The sequence below is a fragment of the Tetrao urogallus genome (genome assembly GCF_951394365.1).
Source record: "Tetrao urogallus genome assembly, chromosome: 19".
In the NCBI taxonomy this organism is placed as follows: domain Eukaryota; kingdom Metazoa; phylum Chordata; class Aves; order Galliformes; family Phasianidae; genus Tetrao; species Tetrao urogallus.
In genome coordinates, this window is record NC_136832.1 from 4,219,973 (window position 1) to 4,242,862 (window position 22,890).

At 43.7% G+C, this 22,890-nt stretch overlaps 1 protein-coding gene across 1 annotated transcript in view; it reads right to left on the minus strand.

Moving 5' to 3' along the window:
* Positions 1 to 2,858: 2,858 nt before the first annotated feature.
* Positions 2,859 to 22,890, minus strand: part of BRINP1 (BMP/retinoic acid inducible neural specific 1) — a gene marked incomplete at both ends in the record, with an annotated part of 53,478 nt that continues 33,446 nt past the window's right edge. The window contains 5 exons of the mRNA XM_079544723.1: positions 2,859 to 3,999; positions 8,564 to 8,786; positions 13,380 to 13,616; positions 19,430 to 19,535; positions 20,717 to 20,886. Coding sequence (XP_079400849.1) covers positions 2,859 to 3,999; positions 8,564 to 8,786; positions 13,380 to 13,616; positions 19,430 to 19,535; positions 20,717 to 20,886 — 1,877 coding nt within the window. The remainder of the gene's footprint in view (positions 4,000 to 8,563; positions 8,787 to 13,379; positions 13,617 to 19,429; positions 19,536 to 20,716; positions 20,887 to 22,890) is intronic.

Consider the following 22,890-nt stretch of genomic DNA (forward strand, 5'->3'; position numbering starts at 1 on the left):
TTAGAAATGCATGAGAGCCATCAATTTGATCTCTAACAGTCCCACGAACACCAGGCAAGATTTAGCTCATGTGTTGTTAGATACCCACGAGATCTGAGATTTGATTGCAACTTCTCTGGCTGCTAGTCACTAGAGCTGGATACTTATCTCATAGGAAAGCAATTTATCAAATTAATTTCACTTTATATAAGCACATTCACTATTCCCAGCCACGAACAGATCCCATCATTGAATGCAGACTGCATCTCTGGCTATAGGTTGCTCATAAGCAGTAGTCAGTATTTTTAGAGTAATAACTATAGTTCTTTTTCAGTGTCAGCTCCTCAGGTCATACATGTAAATTAAAGAGTATATTTGTATTCCCTGCTTGGATGGATGAAACTGCCAGGAACATTATTTTCACTCATAATTACTAATTTGACATTCATTTCCCATGAATACTCTTCACTATTTGCTTAAAACTAGCTTCCATGCATACCATTGCCAATTGAATTTTCCCTCATTGGAAAACTGACATGGAAATGTCACAGCTATAAAGAAACGTTTGAATGGTGGGGTTCTATAAGCATGAAACTCTGCTATGCAAACAAGAACCATTCAAAAAAAAAAAAAAAATCAAAAAACAATTGAACAAATTAAGAAAAAGGCAACCTTGCAATCTCTTGCAGGGGCTGATCAGTAAAGACAGAAAGAGATCTCAATATGTGTTGGGGAAAACACAAAGCCACAGGTTACTACCAGCTGAAATGGATGCATGTCCCTAAAAATGTGTTTGTTGAGTTCACTGAGATCTTCCTCAGGCTCATGCAGATCCCCCATTTGGTGGACACACAAGGACTGATGTGTTCGTTTATGACTAGGATTCTGTTTTTTGTTTTCTCACTAACTAGACAGATAGTTTCTTGTATGCCCTCAATCATTAGTTCCGCAGGAGAGTTCAGTGAATGTTTATTTTCCTTAAGGTATCCAACTTCTTCTCAGCTTTGATTTGCATCAACCAAAATCTCTCAAATTGAACAAAACCTGAAGCCAGACTTAATTGCCTAAGTCCCTGGAGTCGTATGAGTAACACCACAATGCATTTAGCTCTTTCCAGAAGAACTGATGTTATTCTAAGAATCCACAAATAAGATCAAAACCTGCACAATTTGGAACGTGGCTGAACCACCATGTTAAGTTGTGAGCCAGATCTGAATCTTGGGTGTTGGGCCAGGGCCTCCTGCTCAGCCCTGCTTTTCCACAGGATGCTCCTCCAGCTCTACAAGTCTGAAGGATGAGAGTTTTGTTTATTCCTTCTGAAAGGGCAGAACTGTCACTAGCAGTTTTGACAAAGAATTTTAACTAAAAATAGTGAAATTAAGAGAAATAACCCACTACTCTCCTCCCATTGTGTTCAGGTTTTATCACCAGCTCAGCTGATCCTACATTCATTCACTCTACCCTGTATTTAAAAAAAATATATCCAAACACACATGCACACACACTGCAAAACTTTACACAGCTTTTGGTTATTTCAGGTTTTTTGTCTGTCTGATAACTCAACCCTTTTAAATCTGTCTTTATCTTTGTAAACTGAGAGCAGATTTTTGTGAGTTCTGGAGATACTGTAATAAAATTTTTCTCATCTGTTTTCTGTTTGGTTTCGTATGTTTCTTTGTTTGTTTGTTTGGTGGACAAAGAATGTGAATGAAGGATATTCTTCATAGGTACAGAATCATAAGAAAATATAAGGGATTTTTCCTTCCCCAAAAAACTAAAATCACCCATGTACCCCTCAGCATCTCCAGATTTCCTTGGAAATACGTTTTCTTTACCTATGCTTTGGGTTTTTTTGCGGTGATGGCGGTTTCCCAGTGTTATCAGACATACCAGAACATAGGCTAAAAACCAAACTCAGATTTGCCATTAACTCCAGGTTTTCCAGTGTGCAATATAGTTTTGCCTTTCTCAATTTTATGGTATTCAGACACCTTAAAGAGCAGTGACTCAGGAAGTTTTACAGAGGTTGAGCTCTGGCCTCACTGAAGGCAACAGCAGCCTGCTGGCAGGCATGGAGTGAAACGAAAGGAGACCTGACCCATCCTTCTCTTCAGCAAGAGCTGACACTACCTCTGGTGAGAAGTCTTCCAAAGTGAAAATGCCAAAGTGATGCCACCTCAGATCTGCATCCACCCTTCCACCTGCTGTGTCTTCTCCCCGATGAGGCCCTTGCTTTACTCCCAAAGGACTGCCATCACCTTCTGTCCTTCAGCAAAGCTCAGCATGGGCTGGGTGAATAACTCAACATAAAGCTGGCATAAATCTCAACAGGAGAAATATCTTTTATCTTTAACCATTTACTCCCACTAGGAATAATGGCAGTTCTTTTACATTTACATATAACTCTTTTTTGTTTGTTTGCTTTGATTTTTTTTGTCTCTTTGTCTTGGCACCTGCATAGCAGAAATCTTTACAGTTCATTACAGAAATTTGCCCCTCTCTCTGCTCCTCCCTTTATTTATTTACCCTGCTGCCCCTGAGGACTAGCAAGCAACACCTCCAAGGTCAAGAGAGAGTAAGGTGTTACTCTTTTATGACGGATTATAGAAATAACAAACATGCCTGACAGTTTTATACAGCTGCTAGAACGGGTTTAGTTTTCAACAAATGAAGAATTTCCTCTTTTTTTTTCTCTTTTGTATATTAATTACATTTTACAAATTTTGTTTTTCCCCCTTCTTTGCTTTTTTCCCCCTTTTCTTTCTTTCTTTTTTTACTTGTTTTTTTTTTTTTTTTTCCCTTTTTTTTTTTTTTTTTCCTCTTTTATTTTTTTACAGCAAAAGGATCAGTCACCAACGTGTCCCACTGAAAAGTCCGGGTTAGCAGAGTTTGGCTGTCATCTGGTCCGACTGTTTGAGGATCTCGGTGTTGTACAGGTCTAGAGCGTGGTTCACACGGATGATTTCACTGTTGGTGAGCTTCAGGCGGTGCTTGAGCATACAAGAGAACAGATCCAGCTGGGGCTTCCCCGGGGCCACAGGAGGTGCCAGTCTATTGATTCGGTCCCGAATATCCAGCAGCAAGAGCATGACGGAGGAGGAAGAATAGAACTGCCCACCTTGCGTGTACGACTGGTTGACCTGCTGCACGGCGCTGCGCAGAAGGTCAGCGTTGAAGCGCAGGCTGTAGCCGTACACCTGCACGTCCGAGATCTTGATGTAGAACTGGCGCTTGCTGGGGTCAGAAAGGTCCACAGGCCCTTGGCCCGTCTCGTTTCGCAGCAGGGAGGGCAGCCGTGTCCGGCTGCGTAGGTAGATGTGGACAGTCTCGAAAAAGGTTTTCCACCGGTTGCCCAGTAGCAGGGTCCAGTTGTAGCACTGGCTGTTTTGGAGGCGGATTTTCTCCCAGCGTGGGTAGCCGTACTCCCCAAAGGGCATGTTCCAGCCCTCGGAGTGACTCCCGCTGAACGGGTTGACATAGACAAAGAACATGGGGTCCAGGCTGCTGTTGCGCATCTGGCAGATGCGCATGGAGATCCCAATCACCATGTGGATGAAGTCCATCCTGTTCTTGTTGCTCTTCAAGGTGAGGGACATGCGTTTGCGCCACCTGGGGTCAAAGAAGGTGTCCAGGCGGATCTCGTTGCTGATGAAGGTGGTATGCACGTACAAGCGAGAGTCCATTTTCTGCAGCAGGTACTTCAGTTCTAGGTCCTGGAAGTCCAAGTCCGTCTCGAAGCTGATGAATTGCTCACTCCGCTCTGAGTCTACGTTCTGAGGCTCGCAACGGCCCCGATAAAGCTTATAGCCCTTGTTGCACGAGCCACAGAGAGAGATATTGGCAAGGCTGCACATGGCACAGCTGTTGTTGCCCCCAATGATGCAAGGGATGGGACGCTGACACAAGCTGGTGCCACCGTGGCAAACACAGCTCCGCTGGCTTTCCAAAAAAGTGCCCCAAAACCCATTCTCATTGCAGTAGAGTAGGGACTGGACCCGGGTAAGCCATTCCTGTATTGTCCTGCAGGTAGGAAGAAGAGAGAATTAGCATCATAGAGCCTCACAGAATCTTTGGTGTTGGCATCTTTCTATGGTCATAGTGCTTTTAGGGATATAACTGGAGCAGAGCTTTCAGGGCATTGATATCCTACTACAACATTTGGGAACTATTCCAGTTTACTTCTAGGCTAAATCTTACATCTGGTGTTTATTCCTCCCACAGAGAACAAAAGCCCTCTAAGAAATAGCCATAAGTTAGCACTGATCATCTAAGGGCTCTCTCTTCATGCTGCTCTAAGAGCTGAGACTGGCTCAGCCTTCTGACAATGCTCCCATCAGCGTAGTGCTGAGAAAGTTCAACCATGGGAACAGAGCTGATAAAGCAGTGCCAGAGGCTGAAGTGTTATCAGGTATTGCAGCATAACTCCTAGACTGGCAGGAGGCAGCCGCCCATCTCCATATCACAGGCAATTCCCTCCACTCCCCAAAAACAGATTCTGTAATGGGATGACACAAAGCCAATAGTAACCTCTGCTCGTGGTGCAGAGTGCAAAACCCAGCAGAAGAGTATGCAAGTCAGGGTGCACAGAGACCAAGCTGCTTGAATGGATTCTCCTTTAAAAAATCTGCTGCTAATTCATGTCCTCTTACAGCTTCTCATCCAGCCACGCTTACCCATTCCCAGGTCCCACCACTCCCATCACTGCTCCATGAGCACCCTCATCTCTGCATCCCACAGCCCTGCATTGGCTCCTAATGAATGACACCATAACCCACGTTTGCTTTTCATATGACCGCCCTGCAAAGCTGCCTCGCTGCCCCTTCTCCCCCCTCTCTGGGAAATCTCAGCACAGCAACTCCTTTCTCTGCAGCCTCCAGCAGAACGCCTCGTTCAGCCTCGTCCAGCTCCCTCCTCCCCCCGCCTTCCCCTCAGCTAATGAATACTTCATTGTCTCTTCTGGGCAAAAAGTTCTTGGTAGCACTGCAGTGAGAGGACTGGCTAATGACAAATTAGGATTCAGTCCCTGTAGAACAGGAGGAGTGATTATGGACAGAGGCTCTCAGAGCTGGATTAGTGAAATTCATGGCACCTGCATCGCCTGACCTCCGAATAATCATTAAGCTGTAGGCTGTATCAAAGAAGGCATTAAATGATACAGCAGCAAAGAACAGCAAGATGATTAGGGGGAGGGAGTGAGAGGAGGGATGAGAGTGTAAAACAGAGGACAGCACTGGAAGGAAAGAAATAATCGAGGAGCAGAACTAGAAAGGGAAAAGGAGAGGAAAATGTGCATAACAGGAAAAATAGGTAAGAAATGCAGAAGGCTTAGGGATGCTGAAACGAGCAATAACTGAAAGACAGAGAAATGGCAGGAAAGAAAAGAAGCACAAAGAAAACTGAGAAAAACACAGTGAAGGGGAAAAAAATGAAGTGAATCATCACAAAAACTCAGAAACCTTGAGTGCGGGAAGGGGCAATTTTCACATTCCTCCTGTGGTACAGGGCTGTCAGGGTTGCCTGCCCATGCTCAGAGCTAGCAGGAGCTCTCCTGCCAGTGGAAAAGCCTGGTCCCTAGAAAAAGGGCCCAGGACATTGCCTGGCTTCTAGGATGGTTCTGCTTAGAGCACTGCAAGTTTGAAGCTTTATGGTACAGATTTCATATGTTGATAATGACAGAGTTCTTGAGATGTGAGCTGTGCAGAAGGGATGCTATAAAAATTGGAGTAAGATGACCACATCCTATCCAGCTGGTGTGTTCTGTCCTAGGGAAGAATAAAAAGGAAAAAAAGAGAGAAAAAAAAAAAGAGCTCTCCTTCCTTCCTTATCTTTTACCAACTGTTGGTAGAGCAAAACAACAAAGGAGTTTTGGCTGATATTTTGCAATTGAAACTAGTAATTTTCCTGTTCCTCAGATCAACTTAGTGGAGGAAAGATGGAAGGAGATCTGCAGGAATTGTTCTGTGTGCACATCTTAGCGCTCAGCAAAGACACAAGTAGGACACAAGCGAAGAAAAGAACTACCCACCATCTGCTGATGGCAGCAATAAAGGATGTAATTAAATGAAAATGCAGAATCCAGGGCAGAGCTGGGCACTGACTACAAGCATGACAATGGGAAGCATGATAGAGAGAGAGAGAGGAAAAGCGGTAAAATTACCCCATTTTATCCTCCAGCTTGGTCAGAGTAAGCATATACACAGAATCAGTCAGAGCCCTTGGGCTGACAGGAGGCAACTCCTTGAAATACTGCCCTTGATGGCTCAGCTCATGTGAATGTAACCAAGACAAGACAGAAGGCAGCTGAAACGAGCCACTGTTTGAGAGCTGAGAGTCAGCAGCAGAGTTGCCATTGACTTTTATTTTTATTATTTTCCCTTTCATTAAGCTGTCATCAATTTCTCTTTCTCTCCCTTAATAAGATTGCAAGAGTTATTTTGCTTAATGTTTGCTACCTCTGCTAATTTAAATATGAAGTACTAGAGTATTTGAAATCAATAAAAAACAAAACAGTCTACAAAGGTAACTGGAAGCAATTTTACATTCAGCTTTAATATCTGATGCTCCAAACTTAAATGAAAATAATGACATCCAGGCAGAACTGCAAGCACTAAGTTGCAATGGTTCCTTGCAGTTGCGCACAGGAGTCATGCAGCCTGGCAATGCTGGGGACTAGGAGCCAGGTGGTTGTGTTTCACCATTTAAAACCTATTGCACAAGAACAACAAAACCAAACCACCATCCAGCAGAACAGATTCTTTCTTTTTCCTTCTTCTTTTTTTTTATTTTCTCAATTGCAAAAACAAAGGTAAGAATTTAAGAAGTTCTCCTTTACAAGCTCAGCTTTCACTGTTCTCAGCAGCACTAGCTGCTGTGCAGATACCTTTGGGCTTTCTGTACACAGCAGTGAAACAGACATTGCTGTTTTCATTCTCAGCAGCTGGGAGGAGTATTTCAACTAATGACAATATGGCTGGAGCCCAGAACATGTATCAACCCCCTCCTTTGGTGTTATTTATGTTTTACATCCAGAATTTTAAAATAAAATCCAACTGTAGGTGCCCATTCAATATTGAAGCTTTAACAACTGGGGAGTGGTTTCTTTTTTAAACCAACAAACTTGGCATCAAAGAGGTGCTTTAAGTAAAATATAAGCAAATATAGATATTTATATTTCTTTTTTTAGCTGTTACAAAAGGTTATGGAAAAGTTATCCTAATTGCAAAAATCCCTAATCTTCCTTTCTGTTGGAAACACCACCTCTTCCTTTCCCTGAGGGCAATGGACAGCAGTCTTATTTCTTTTTTTATGTTGCTTTTGAATATATAATGTGTATAAAAGAAGGAGAGAGGCTTGCTCTTAATAGAACCTTTCCATCCTTTCAAAGCCACGGGCATGCTCAATAAGTGTCTGTTGTTCTGTACGGTAACAATTAGGAAATTAGAGTATTTCCAAGCTGTGTGAAAAGAGCAATGACATGCATACCTCTTCCACCACAGAGCTGTCTACTGAGCCCCTCCCCTGCCTAGCTACAAATGCAGAATGACAAATAAGAAAAGAAATGATAATATGCCTGGTGGTGTTGACTTAAACAAATCAAGCACATCAGTCAGTTAAAAAAACCCAGCTGCCATCATCCATTTTGTCCTCCTTTCCCCAGATTCTATAATACAAGTTGGAGGCTCCCTTTCTGCCTGGCTGACTTTTTAAAATAGAAGAGAAATGCTAAAGACATATTTAGCTGAATGCTTGGAGCAGCGTGGATCTCTGCTCACTGCTGTTGTGGCACGACACAAAATAAAGCCTGGACTTGCTTGTGACTCCTCCACCCATCGGCTGGTTTGTAGCAATGGGGTCAATTGACAGGAATGGGCCAACTCCAGGAAGTTCTCCAAAGTCTTCTTTTCATAAACACTTAATAGATATTTCTCCTTATCCTGGGTAACACCATCTAGTCTTTGTCCAGTGACATGAAAATTTTGGATAATTAAAGAGACCTGAAACCCTGGAAGAGTTTCCTGAGCTGCACCACAGTGGAACAAAAACTTAGCATGCATAGCAGCCAGTGGGCAGGATGATAATAGGACACAAAAATCGGATCATTTTCTCTTGAGTTTGAATATATATGCAATAATGCAGCTAAAACCCAGTTCTACAAATGTTAACCTGGCCTGACTACTTCCAGAGATGCATGGAAGAAAAGGGCACTTGGATTCTTTTTTTTTCCCCAAGATTTTCAGTGTTATTTCATTCTAGAAAATGTGAAAATAAACAGCAAGCAATATTTAATAAAAATCTACAGATGCAATTCTGCAGAAGTGTTGAGAAGCAAACAAGCTTAGCCATAGGGCAGTGCTGAGAAGAGCCAGCGGGAGGTGACTATTGGACATCAATAGTTATTGTTGGCGTAATGGAAAATCTGCCCTCTGCACGTGTAACAACATCACAGGGCTTTTGGTCAGCACCCGTTTCAAAGTTTTCCACCAAACCTTTGTACCAGCACACCCACAATCCATTCACTTTGGCTGCAGGTCCCCAAGCCCAGCCCTGCCCCACCGCTCCCATCCCCACGAAGGCTGAAGGTTACCTTTCTCTAGGCAGCTGGTGGTTGGGGTTGTGCCGACATCGGACACTGAGGCCGAAGAGTTTGCGGGCAGTGCGCTGGATCTTCTGGCGCTGGGCTTCCAAGGAGCTCTGCAGCAGTTTGTAGCGGTTCTGCAGGTCCCAGTCGTTCCCCCAGTGCTGGTGGATGCTTGCAATGGTCAGGAAGTGGTTGCTAGGTAGCCTTTTCATGAAGGATTTGAACTCATCTGGAACGCACAGGGAAGTTGAGAAATAGAACTAGAGGACTATCATGAAGTTGCGAGGAGTTTCATGCGCAGGATGGAGAAGCAGCAATGATGTATGGGGTGCTAAGTGCTCTGCTAAGGGGAGCTGATGGCTGTTAACCCACTGGGATACTATTGTGCCCCAGGAAACCCACCACTTCCATTGCTGCTATGGTATAGGAAGTGAAATCCACAAAATAATACAGTTAATGTGTACAAGGTGAAGAAAGACAAGACCATGTTCCCTGCAGCATGGGGGTATAGCCTGGGGACTGTGAAAAAAAGCAGGGAGCTGTAATCACCCTCAGCTAGAGTGCTCATTTCAGTTGTTTTTCAGATGCTCCTAAAATGCCATTTGTTGCTGGAAGTCAAATCACTTTGGCTGTATCATTAGGAAAAAAGGGGGGAAGAAAGCTTCAGAAAATCCCCAATGGAATGGTTTGAATTGTTCTAAAATGTCCCGTTCTCTCTTTTTTTTTAAAAAAAAAGACACTTCTTTTTCTTCATTTCAAGTTAAATGAGTCACTCTATGCAACAATGTGAACAACACAAAATATTTTGCAGGGCTAAAGTCAGAAAAAAATGCACCAGTTTTAGCCAAAGGAAAAAATCTAACCAATCTAAAAATATGCTTTTACATGTTATTTTGTGATCGTTTTATTTCTGTTTGATTTTGCTTGATAATAATAATAATAAAAAAACTTTATGTTAGATCTGGGTGTTGTTTTGTTTTTTTTTCTCCCATCGCAGAACAGAAAATCTGATCCTTTTTGTTTTTATGACCATTCCTATTTATGATCCTTTTTTTCCAAACCAAGTAGGATAGTTTGCTTAGACTCTGATTGCCAGGCTGGGACATCCTCATGTGGATGAGACAGATGGTTCCAACATCCTCAGTAGAAAATAGCCCATTTTTTGATACTAGAAAACTGTTTGGCACACTGGGACCTTGAGAAACTTGAGGAGTGGGCCAACACAAACCTCGTAAAGTGCAATAAAGAAAAGCAGAAAGCTCTGCGCCAGGGCAGAACAGCCCCAACATCAGCACAAGCTTGAAAACAGCCAACAGCAGCTGGAATGGTCCCAGCTTTGTGGTGAGCACCGTGCTGAAGATGGGTCAACAACATGTTCCCTCTGCCCTTGTAGCAAACTGCATACGGGGCTAAATCCAGTAGATTAGGGGAAGTAAATATTCCCTATTTCTTGGAACTGCTGAGGCTGCACATCCAGTTTTAGGGACATCCAATTAAAAATGGGTGTTGAGAAACTGGGGAGGACACAGCTGAGAGCTACAGAGGTGGTCAGGGGCCTCAGCACAGGTCCTGCCAGGTCAGGTGCAGGGATCTGCACTTCTTTAATCTGGTGAAGCAGAAGCCAAGGGGCAATCTAATGACACTTCTCAGAAGACAGTTACAAACATGAAGGAGAGAAAGTCTTCTTATTAGAGGTAGATGACATAACAAGGACACAATCTGCAGCTTGAGAAGTTCAAGCGACTTGTTGGAAAACTTCACTTAGAGGTAATGCAGTGCTGGAATGGGCTGCCCAGAAATGACAAAGAATCTCCTATTTTAGACCAGTGGACAAAACCACAGCTGACCTGATTACTGCTGGTGATGGTCACTGCTTCTAGCCACAAGTTGGATCAAACCCCCACCCCAACCCACAATGCATTCAGTGAAAAGACACAGCCCTCCTTTCCAGTAAAGTTATCAATGCTATCTTTCTTCCTTTCCTCATTATTTAAAAAATTTTATCTTCATCTCACTTTCAGAAGGAAAAGAGAAGAAAAAAAAAAGCAAAAAAAGAAAGCTTGAAAAGGCTGATATCTAAAAAGAAGAAATAATCCATAGTGTTACATAGAATTATCAAAGCAGATAATTTAGAGCCTATTGTACAAAGCTCATATATGCGAATTCATAAGACTATATATATTTGCATAACAGTTTTCCTATTATTTAACAATCTGCAATTCATTCTTAACTGCTTAACAAAGAATATCTCTGCATTAGTTGGTGGGATCATTATATAGATGGTAAATGGATGATCATGTCTTACTTGTCACACAGTGAAACTGAGCACCTAATAAAAATAATTATCACCATTGTGCTATCATGATCCACGGGATATCTGCTTGTCTTCTTCCCCAAAAGATAACTGGGAGATGCTTTTTTAATCATCCCTCAGCTTTTCACTCCATCAGTAATGCTGCTTTCAGTGCCCTTCTCCTCCCCAAAAATGATTCTCTCCCGTGCAGTGGTCCTCTGAAACTATCATCATGTATAATTGCTTCTGTTGACCATGCTGATTACTTCTCATACCTTTCAGCAGTAAAAGCCTTGCATTTGCTTCCCGCCCCTTATAAATCAATTTCCTCAAAAGCCTGTTTGTGCAGAAGACCAAGCTTTTTTCCCTCCGATGATGAATGTGCTACATTTTTCATAGAGACGGGCAAGGGAGAAATTTCGGTGCAGTGTGCACATTTTGATACTGCAGTGCAACGTTGGGGGAAAAACAAATGAGCACAGAAATCTGGCAAACTAACAGCTGAACGGTGTTGTTTTGTAAAAAGGGGGAAAAAAACAAAGAAAAAGAAAAGACTATCCAGAAAGTAATTCTCCATTATTTATTTATATTCTAGCCATCTCCAGAGGCCCCCCCAGCCAAGCTTGTGCTAAGCCTTGTACTTTTCTGGGAGTAGTTCATTCTTAACCCAGAAGATCCCAATTCACTGATCAGGTTGTTTTCCTTTTCTTGCTGCTGTATTTCTTGTGGCAGAGGACATTGCTGACGGTAGGGCTGGGACTACATCTCCCAGAATGCCCCACCTTTCTGCTGAGTCACCGCACCGCTGGCCATGACTCATCACTGCAGGCAGTGCAGGTCTGCAGTCCCACCTCTGGAGGAGCTGCTCTCCCACATCACACCATCCATTTATTTCCCCCTGCATGATTTTTGCTTTCATTTTCTATTTTTTTTTTTTTTTTTTTGAATCGACGTAGGAATCCAACACAGATCAGAAACAGAATATAGATCTTTTAGGCTATCAGCATCTTCCTGCACAAATGTTATTTGCTTTCATGTGCCTTTCACCCCGCTTTATTGAGAAAGCCTTCAAATGTCATTAGAGATTTTTCTTCTGCTGTTCATTATAAAGAAAATCCTCCAGTTATTGGGAATTTTTATTAAAACAAAGAAGCCAAACACTAATACTGTAGTCTTTTGTGACAGCAACTTTCATCTCAAAGAATGAGTTCATGCATGATGCAACAAAATGATGAACGAGATGCAGCAGCTTTAAACATAGAGATAATCACTCCATCTAGTCCTGAAAAGCCTCCAGTACTGGGTGGAATATGGCCACAGCGCAGCAGAGAATTGCACTGCAATGTGTCACTTTAACATGGCAAATGAAAAACACCCTTTCCTGTTGAAATCTCAAGGCATGGGAGACTGAATATAATTATCTACTGCGGTCTTTGCTTAGATCAATTGCAACAAGTGCCCAGTGCAATAGTAAAACAGTCACTGGGGGACTGTAATTCTTTGCTCTCCATAGGGCAAACCGTCAATGTGTCTGGGTTAGAACCCCTGGAAAAGGATTTGATGAGTGGTGGCCAATGTATGGCTCTTGAGCAGCTTGTGTGGAATTCCCATACCAGAGGTAGCAACAAGTAACATGGGTTTTGTACAGTACTGAGCAAGCAGAGCTCAGTCTCTGCTTTACCCTGCTGTTCCCGCTCCATCCATAAATCTGCAGAAATAACCTGAAAACCACTGAGCCCTTCAGCTAGTAGGCTGCTTCTGGAACTGCCCCAGACTGTGGATTCCCAAAGTATGTGCCCTGCAGCAGTCATCTATCAGCCTTGGGCCACTGGCTGCTGCTCTGACTGCTCTCCCAAGCACAAGGCTGTTTTGTCTCATGTTGCATGAGAAATGTAGCAGCCTTCATTATGGCTTTTGCCAGCATCACAGAATCAAAGAACACCTTGGGTTGGAAGGGATCTTAAAGATCGTCCAGTTCCAACCTCCTCAGCACCAATGCACTGACACTGACAGCACTGGGAGAAAGCAGAGGAGAAAGAGAAATGTTCACACCAACAGACATCAGTGCTGTAGGAAAGAGAAGTCATTTTCCCTTCTCTCTGTCTCAAATGAGGTGTCATCTGGCCTGTGCTCTCCCCGTGAATTGCCTTTCACCAAAGCAGAATAAATCATTCATGCAAATCTGAAAAGCAATTTCTGCATCATTCATATTGTGGAAGTTTCTCTGTAGGGCTATTAAAGAGAGGTTCTGAGCTGGTTTGGATTGAAAAATCAGATTTTTAATTTAAAAAAAAAAAATCTTCCATGGAAAATATCTCTTACACATATTATTATGTGCAGTGTATGTGGTCTTACATGTACACACATAGAGAAAAAACAAGAATCCTTCACTATCAAGATCATACTTTGGGGCTCGAGATCATCTATTTTTTATCCAAACCGTAACACTATACTGGAGAAGAAAATGATTCTCAACTAGTATAGTTTGTTTGAAAGAAATCAATTGGAGAACGTGTTTTGCTTGGTTACCTGAATTCTCCAGATCTTTATAGGCTTCTGTCCAGGTCTTGGCCATGTTGGCTAGAGTGTACTCCATGATCTGGATGTCGGTGATGGGGCAGTTGCACTGTGGGAACTCCTCTGCGCATTGGCAGCCACACTGGCTGTTCCTACAGATGTACTCGCCCTCCCCATTGCACATGATGTAGCTCAAGGCAGACTGGACAAACTTCTCTTGTAGGTACTGGGGGAAGATGATCTGGAGACCTGGAAATGAAGCATGAATGCGGGGGGGGGGGGAAGAAAAAAAAAAAAGGTCATTTCAGGCATCTGCTCTGCTTTCAAAACCTGTTTCATTAACAGCATGGGGAAGTGATACTGAGGAATTAGAAACTGTTGGGAGATTTCTCTCAGCGCTGTCATGGGTAAGGAAGATGGTTAGAAAATATACGCCTTGGGTGCAAGCAGTAGATGAGCTGAGATCAATTCCCCTCTTCCTCCCAGTCCTGGGTCCCACTACGGTGTGAAGCAGCAGAGAGCAAAGCATCCCTTACCCCATGTATTGGTTGTTGTGCTTTGCAGCCAAGCACTAGCTCAGAAGTGATGAGCATCATGCTGTTCTGGGAGAGACTAAATAGGTTTGGTACCAGAGAAACAAAAACTATGCACCGAAAAAAAAAGAAAAAGGAAAAAAAAAAAAAAAAAAAGAAGAGAAGAGAAAGGAAAACAGAAGAATGGAAAATAATACGGGGAGGGATTTCTAAAAGAGCCTTGCAGAGTTAAGTGCCCAGCTCCCACAGCATAAATACAGGAGCTGGGTACCTGACTCTTTCCAGCTCACTCCCTGCTAGGAGGGCTACTTGCCAAATCCTATAAAAGTGCAAATGGATTTAGTGCCAGGGATTTCAGTGGTGCTCGGAAGGTTTACATTAGCTGAGAGATCAATCCCCAGCTCTCTTTCTCTGCAGCGAGTGTTTGTGCATCCATCCATCTGTGCAGGCACACGTGTGGGTGGATGCCTGCTCGGGTACCCGAGGACGTGATGGCAGTTTCCCTGCGTGCCCTGTGTACAACACATACGCCTTTGCAGCCTCTCCTCCTCCAGCCGCCATCTCTGGGCTCCCTGCAGACAGCCCTGGGGCTTTTGAGGACTCACAGCTGTTTCTCTGCGCCGGGGCTGTCAGCATCACTCAGGGTGCGTGAGGCAGGGCGGAGGCCCGCGGGCTCATCCTTTGTAAATGGCCCAGGGATGGCAGAGTGGCAGAGAGGAGTTTATGGCTCGAACAGCAGCGCTGAACTCCAGCGCAACGAAGGCGCGCGGGTCAATTACCCATCTGTTTGTGTTTCTGCAGCGCTGAATTACCGTATCCGTTGCTGACAGCTCATTGGAGTGGAATGAAAATAAGGCAATAATTCAGAGGGTGAGAGCGTGCAGGAAGGGCAGGAAGGGCCACGCTGCCGTCCAGGAGTTCAGGCTCACCTCTGTGCTGGGTCTTGTTCACCTCAGGCCCCTGAGCACCACACAGCCCACTGCCCTCTGGTTCCACACAGACGCCTCAGCCTTGGTAGGGTCCCCCAGGCCCAGCAGCATCAGGGGGCAAGGGGAACCACGGGGACATCCCTTCTCCCCCTGCTGCTCACCATGCCCGGTGGCAGCCCTGTCTGACCCGATTTGCAGCTGGGCTCAGAGCGGTGGCAGCTGCCAGGCGGGATGAGCATGGGGCACAGCTCAGCTTGTGACATGAGGCAGGGCTTCAGGCTGGACCTTAGGAGGGGAGGGAGCATGCACGAGGCTGGGCAAATTACAGCATCTCTGTAAACATCATAGAGCTAGTCTGGGGAGGATCAGGGCAACAGCAGCATTTTGAGGTTTCTTTGCTCTTTCCTGAGATGTATCTGAATTAAAAGCGTAGCTTTCCTCCTCTTGACTGCAAGAAGGGCTGACGTTCAGGCTCTTTTAGGGATTTATCTGAAGCAGCCACCACAGAAGGATGATCTCTTTTCAAACCTTCACACTGACATTAGGGATGGTTCTTTCTGCCAGGCTCCAACACCGAGGAATGGAAAGAAAGCACTGAGCTGCTGGAGAACTGAGACCTACAGAAGAAGGTTGGAGAGCCCGAAGGCTGCTGCACTCCCTGAGCTCTCACGCTCACCGAAGATGGGGCCAGGCTCCTCGCTGTGCACTGACCCTGTTTATGCATGGTCCAAGTCCTGTGAATAAATCTTTCCACTTTCTGCTTCACGGAGGAGCAACCTGCCCTGGCCTCAACCTTTGAATATGAAGCCCAAAAGCCCACAGGCTCTTCAGCTCACTGTGTTTTCTGTTTGAATTTTAAGTCAGCTAAGAGCATCAACATGCTGTCTGGTTCCAGCTACGAATGGCACAGGCTTTGCAGACTTTTTCTGGAGTGGAAAGGTGTGAAAACAAGCCAGTAAAGATGCAGGGAAACCACTTTCCATTGGAAAAGACATATGCAGTGTGTCCCAGCACATGCAGAAACATGAATAACTTGTAATCTCCAAAATAAAACTCATGGTCACATCCCACACTGCAAGTATTTGATTTCTGTTTGTGAAATCTGTAGTCTCTGAAAAATGTTTCCAAGATAACCTTCTCTTATAAGAAATAATTTCATACTCCCACAGCAGTGTAAATGACCCTTTGCTTAAATGAGAGTCAGACTCAGCAAAGCACCTGTATAAATACTTCAATGGGGCAAGGAGTTCTGCTGAAATATGTGTAGATAATTGTAGCACTTAAGAAGAAGCACATAATTACGTGTTTAGGCCTGGAACACAGATAACACACAAATCCAACCACCCACTGAATCATGCATGTACCTACTCCAAACTCAGCACTCAAGCAAATGCATGACAGAAATTACATGTTATTCAGAGATCTTCAAGACAAAAGTTTCCTTGCAGAAAAAACCTCTGCCAGCCCCAGCCCTAACAAAACAACTCACGGTGCTGTATCATTCCCTAGGTATTATCTTTGACTCCTACAAACATGCAAATAAGTTGCTATTTATTCCCTCATTGTCATCTACTGATTAATCCTGTCTCAGCAGCCAAGCAGGGAGTTGGCCTTAAAGACTGGGATCATGAACCAATATCATGAGGTGAACACCTCAGTGCAAGCCAGGTGCACAAGGAATTGGCTCTTTCCTTCATGGCAGCCTTGGGAGCTGACAGTGCAGGAAGAAGGCACGTCTGCTGGTGACTACTGATAGGGAAAATGTCTTGGTTTTGAAGATACCATTGGTCAGAAGGGGGAATTCTGAAGTGTAAAGTTCCTCTTTAAAAATAAAGAGGAGCACAGATTTGGTATAGGTTTGGCTTTGAAGACTGCAGGCAGAATATGAAGTGTCTGACAAGGGAACATGTCCTTAATTCACCTAGAAAATCTATTAGAGAGAGATGTTTGGGCTTTGGACTGCATACAAAAGGCTTCCTGCATTAAAAGAGGTAAATTTCCCCTGCTCTAAATTAGAGCTATTTGAAACATTTTCCATAGAAGAGTTCTCTGTTGAAAATGCAGTTTCACTGAAGCATTTTGTGAGAACATGTTGACTCAAAAAGCACTTTTGACAGGGAAAGGTCTAAGTGTGTTTTTCATACTTCCTTCATTTTGTTTCACTGAAAAGCTGAAATGTTTTCGTTGTCATTACAGCTCTGCCCATCTTGGTGAAGACTTTAATATTAATTGTGACGTGAATTTTAAAATTCCATTACCATATTTGATGTAACAAACTACCCAGTGTGCAATATCTCCTGATTTATGTTGCAATGTTTAAAACAGCACAGGGATTTTACTTTGTTGAAACAGTGCCATGTTGCAATATAGACAGAGATGGTCAGACCGCCCAAGAAGCCGCCTCTGGAATTTTAATTCTGCACTTTTCTGACTGTTGCTTTTTTGCACTCTGATTTTCCAGTCCATCAATGTTTGTTTTTCAGCCCATCAGTGTTTGGCAGGAAGCAGAAATTCCCGTTTTCCCACTCATTGCTGTAGAGGTCCATGTTACCACAGGTGTTGGGCCTCGCACTATGTGTGCTGTCCAGTCCTTCCCTACACCTCCAGGCTGGCTGACCTCCCCAAACCCTGCACAAACAGGTCTGGAGGTAGCAGTGGGCCCAGCCACCGAGCCCAAATTGCACATCTTTGAACACACGACTCTTACATATGGCTGCAACGAGGGACAGAGATCTTCCCTGTCATGAAGATGCTGCTCTTTTATTGAGCCAACCTTGGAGCCAGAGCAAAGGTAGTGACATGGATTTCTGTCAGCAGCTCTTGCTTGGCTGCTAATCAGATCGGAGGAGACTCGGTCACAATCCATTACCAACAGTCCTGTGACTAATTCCTAATGAGGCCTCTCAGAGCAGAGGAAGGATCCTGGGTAATTACCCCAAGAGCTGCTCTCCAGATTAGAAAGAAAACATTCAGGTGTAGCTGTAAAGATCGCTCTGTCCTATTAAGAACAGCTTTCGCCTTCCCTCCTTCCATCACTGTCTCCCTTGGATTGGATCTGACCCCTGGTTTTGCTGTGTAACTCCATGAAACCCGATTCTTGTTGACCATGAGCTCCTGCTGCCACATCCCTCTGTCTGCTGCCTTGTCCTCCTTACCTGCCCTCTCTCTTCTAAAATTCCCCACTTCTTCCCTCTCCTTCTCCCTTCCAGCTATCTTGCTTTTTCTCTTTCTTTTAGGATCAGACAGCAACAGATATCTGCTGATTTACTTACTTACCCACTGTCTGCCCATGAACCAAGCTGTCAGTCTATTTAGCTCTTTACTTACTTAGCTGATGTGTCATTCTTCGGTTTTCATTACCAACAATCATCACCACAGTATACAAAAAGCCTCAAATTGCTTATTGTTAATTAGGTTAAGTATCAAAATTCAGTGATTTCAAGAATTGCAAGAAAAGTGAAAGCAACCTGCCTATTATTTTTAAGGGCAAATAATAACAACAATAATAATATGACTCAGTAAATTAAACCCAGTTTCTTTGAAACCAAGATTAAAATAGCACTTGCCAAATTACACTTAAAGCTGATGTAATGTAGCCCATTCATCTGAAAAATTAGAGTTTGTGCAAGTACAAAGATTCCAGAAATAAAAACATCTGGGCAAATGAGCAATTAAATCCCACATTTCCTTAGTTTATAAAAAAATGGAAATAAACTTGGGAAATTATGCACCCATTGAATTTTCTCCTTCTACCAATGTTGACTTCTTGATAACCAGCGTGTTTTATTTTATTTATTAATTCAGTTGTGACTTCTGACTGTAGACTTCTGAACTAGCTCCCCAGCTGGGACTGAAGCCACAGCTTCCAGCCTTCAAATAAAACATCTGTGATTTTTCCCCAAGATTATGTTCTTTAGAAAGTCCCAAAAATTGATCTGCGTTGCTTTTCTGCAAATAATCAGTTTGGGAGGGTGTGTGGGAACTGCTGAATCACAGCCTGAACCTCTGATTGATCACCTGAAGTGAGCAATGCGTCAGCCATGGGAGCACAGGTGAAGGCAATTCTCCTGTGCTGCTGGAAGGGGTGAAGCCTGGCTGCACCTCTCCTGGACCTATTTAAGAGCTGCCAGGGGGGGAAGGATCTCTTTCTGGATATCCCTCCTTTGGAGTTTTACAGTGAGCCCAGGACATAGGTAAGTCATTCTATCTATTCTCTTTTGGTGTAATAACCTGCTTAGCCAAACTCTCTGGTATATTTCATAACTGTAACATCTGTACATTTATTGATTATACAGAGGGACAAAGTGAGATGTGGGCAGTATGTCCCATCAATATTAATGGAAAAAAGTGACATTTATTTGTATTGCTGTATGCATAATCCACAGAAATCTGTCAAAATTTAGTATAGGAGGGGACACCCAGTTTCTTTGCTCAGGCCCAATCTGCAGCTTCTTCTACCTTTAGCTTAGCCCTAATCCTGTATGGAACTTGAACTGCAGAAGGCGATCACAGCAAACAGGGAAAATAAAAGGTCAGCCCGTTCTCATTGCATCCCCACTCCGTGCCCTGATTGCCCATCTCCCTTCTTCCTGTGTCCTACCTTGCAGGTGGAGTTTGCTTTCAGTGCTTTGCAGAAGGACAGAACTCACAGAGTCCAGATTGTCGTAGCTGTTACAGCCCAGGGGGCCAGTCCGAGTTTCTGTTACCTGCAGAGGATGTAGAAAAGAGAGAACAGAGTGTTGCCTTTGGTTCCAGCACCACGTCTTCTCCAGGCAGGTTCAGACTTTGTGATACATTGACCCATTGCCACCAGCTGATGCAATCCAAAATCCATCTTATGTGATTGAGAAAATATGTTCCTCACTGGACAGATGTGGCTAATGCTTGAGGCACCCATGAGCTGGAAAGAACAGAGTGACTTGTACCTGCTTTCTTTATGGAACAGCACGTTATCCTGGGCTTGGAAGGAGGAGGATCTCCAGTGGAGAACACCAGAAGCTAGTAGAGAAATTATTCCCTTGCATCTCTTAATGGAAAACAAGATGCAAGATGGATTGCCAGCCTGCAATGGCACCTAGTGCTCCCACAGCATATGCGCACACCATCCTCATTCTAAGGATAGAAGGAGGCACAGATGACCTGCAGTGCTGCTTCTGTGGCTGTTGCTGTTGGTTTCCAGCCATGGAGGAGAGCTGCCCTTCCTGAATTCACAGAGGGTGATTATCTGCTGTCACTGTTTCAATATCTCAATCCGATTTCCCATCCAGGAGGAAACAGACTCAGCCATGAGACACCACAGAACAATAATAAGAGCTGAAACCTTTCAGAAATGGCTAACAATGACAACTCCATCCACATTCACCTTCCCTGGAGTGAACTCCGCAACAATAAAATCCCTCCCCACTATAGGATGATTGCTTTCAGAGAAGGCAGCCTTTGTCTGCAGAGCCATTTTCCCTATTTTGTATGCTCTGAGCAGCTCTCCCTCCTTCCTGCTCCAACCCCCAAGCTGTCTCTCAGTCCATTTCATTCCAGATGCCTCAGTAATGCCACACAGTTTTTCACCTTTTCTTGCAGTGAGTTCATCAGAGAGATGTTTATCAGTCCTCTAGCCACAAGGGGAAAATATTCTTGGGTTGCACGGGTGTCCACTGACAGACCTGCCTTTCCTTTCCCATCTTCATTGCTAATCTGGGTTATCTCTTCCCTCTCTTCCTTCCAGGAGTCACTGCCACGCATAGTGGAAATCTCATAGCCTATGTAACCATCACTCTGAATTCCCACCTCTTTCCAGACATTACTTGTCTCAGGAGTTCACGTTTAGAATTTCTGCTTCCTGCCAAACCCCTGCATTAGTGGTTTGGGAATATGTAGCTGGACACAGTACCTTGATTGCTCCCGTAGAGATCTGGATCTCGTGGAGTCTCCTCATGGTGCCATCACGGTCTACAAAGTAGGAGGAAGCGAGCTGGTGCAAAGCTTCCACGCTCTGAGTAGCGTTTCCTGACTTCCTGTCGAGGCGACTTTTGTCCATGTACATGGTCAGGGCCTCCTCTCCTGCAGTGAGAAGAAAAAGAGCTTCCAGTGGGGCCAGGAGGCTGCCAGGTAGGGCAGACAAGATATTCCAGGACTTGGTGTAAAATATCCTTGTAGGTCCCTTCCAACTTGGGATGTTCTATGATATCCTGTTTTACACCTCTAGGAAGAATATCTTGACACATAAAACACTTATTAGATGGATCCACCTTTCCTCATTAGTATTAAGGAGCTAGAACCTCCTTCTCTATTCAACCAATGCATCCACTATACTCATAGATCAGCTCTGCTTAGTTCAGTAGATGATACTTTGGATGTTTATCAGTCAGCAGAGCTTCAGCACAACTGCTGGAAAGGATTCAGACCACTCGGCCAATGTGAGGAATGCTTTTCTCTGTAGGATTGCATCTAGAATGATGCACACCTGGCAGGAGCAGAGGCTATTTATGCAATTCTCTACACTGGTTTCTAGTAGAAATAAACAATTTAAGTTGCGTATAGGTGGGTGCAGAAGACAAACTAATACTGCATGTACCTGTTTAGCTTCCAGTGGCCAAGAAAATGGGTAAGAACGGAGGGGGTGTGAAGGGGAGCAATCAGAGGGAAGATTAAATGAGAAAGTTAAGCTAAGCCAAGTCTCCTTTCTGCTTTGCCCCCTGTCCTAATGTCTCTTGGTGAATTTAAGTAGAGAGAGAGATAATGTGGGGTAAGGGATAGCAGGTGACTTTGAATCAGTAAGCACAGGCAGTTTGGTAGCGAGGCAGTTAGATCTGATAGCACCAGGCATCCTGAATGTTAGCAGAAACATGAATCTAAAAGAAACATGAAAAGGACACAAAGCCGAGAAGTTATATTTACTTCAAAGTTCAATTTGTGCTTCATGAGCTAAATGAAAATCCATCAGAAGCATAGAATACCATCCTGTCTCCTCAATGTGTGAAGCTCTGATTTTAATAAATGAAAAGAATAGATGCTGAAGGTAGGAATGTGCATTTCTACATAGCTCTCTTATGGAGGTTTGATAAATGAGCCACTGATTAATTCATTGCCCCTGGAAATGGTGGCCTGGTCAAAAGAAAAAAACCCACATTGCTACTTCTTAGGCCAAGAAATATTTTGCTCTCCAGAATTTTTGCAGTTTTTTTTTAGTCTACAAGTGCTTACTTTCCTTAAAAGTGGTGACTAGCTGAAATAGTTTGATTTGCCCCCAAAAATTTGTTTTAATTACATAAAAAAAAATAATAAAAAAAATAAGAAAAACCACAAAACCTTGTAATCCCTCTCCTTTCCCTGGACATGTTCCAGACCTCATCTGGAAACCAAATGTCTGAATTAAAAAAGATTCTGGCTGAAAATCAAACTATTTTTTATTGGATTTTTTTTTTTTTCCTAGCAATTGATACGTCAAGGATTGAGATTTTGGCTTTGAGGTGAAATGTGGAAATTTCTGATGGAATGAAGATACTTGTCATCAAAATAATGGATTGGTTGAAATCTTGCAATTGGCTTCATGAGAATGAAGTGGAGAAGTTTGGCATGTAACGCTCACTCTTTCATACTCTTACATATTATCTTCTGACCACACTTGTGGCAGAAACTGCACCATCATTATTGACTCCCAGGAAAATATTTTCCCTGGAAAATGACCAGGCTCTGATTTCCCTTCTCACTTTAAACATCATCACGCATTGAGCAACGCGTGGAGCCCTTGGCAGGGATCAAGGCTCTGTCGCATCCACGCAAACAGCAGAAAGTTCCTGTCCTGGAGGACTTAAATCCAAGTATCCAATGAAACACAACAGGTGCATATAGCAAACACTCAGGAAAGCACACAGCAATGAGGTGACAGTGATTAGTGTGAGAAGCAGCAGTCACAGAGTGCCAGGTGCCTCCTTGCTGTCAGCGCGTTTCCAGGTCTCATTGTCAAGGTGGATTTTCACAGGGGGATTGAAGGAAGGTCAGGCTTTGTGAATTTTCATCAGGCAGCCTGTTTGCCACTGGAAGGACAGACTTGTGGGAGAGGTT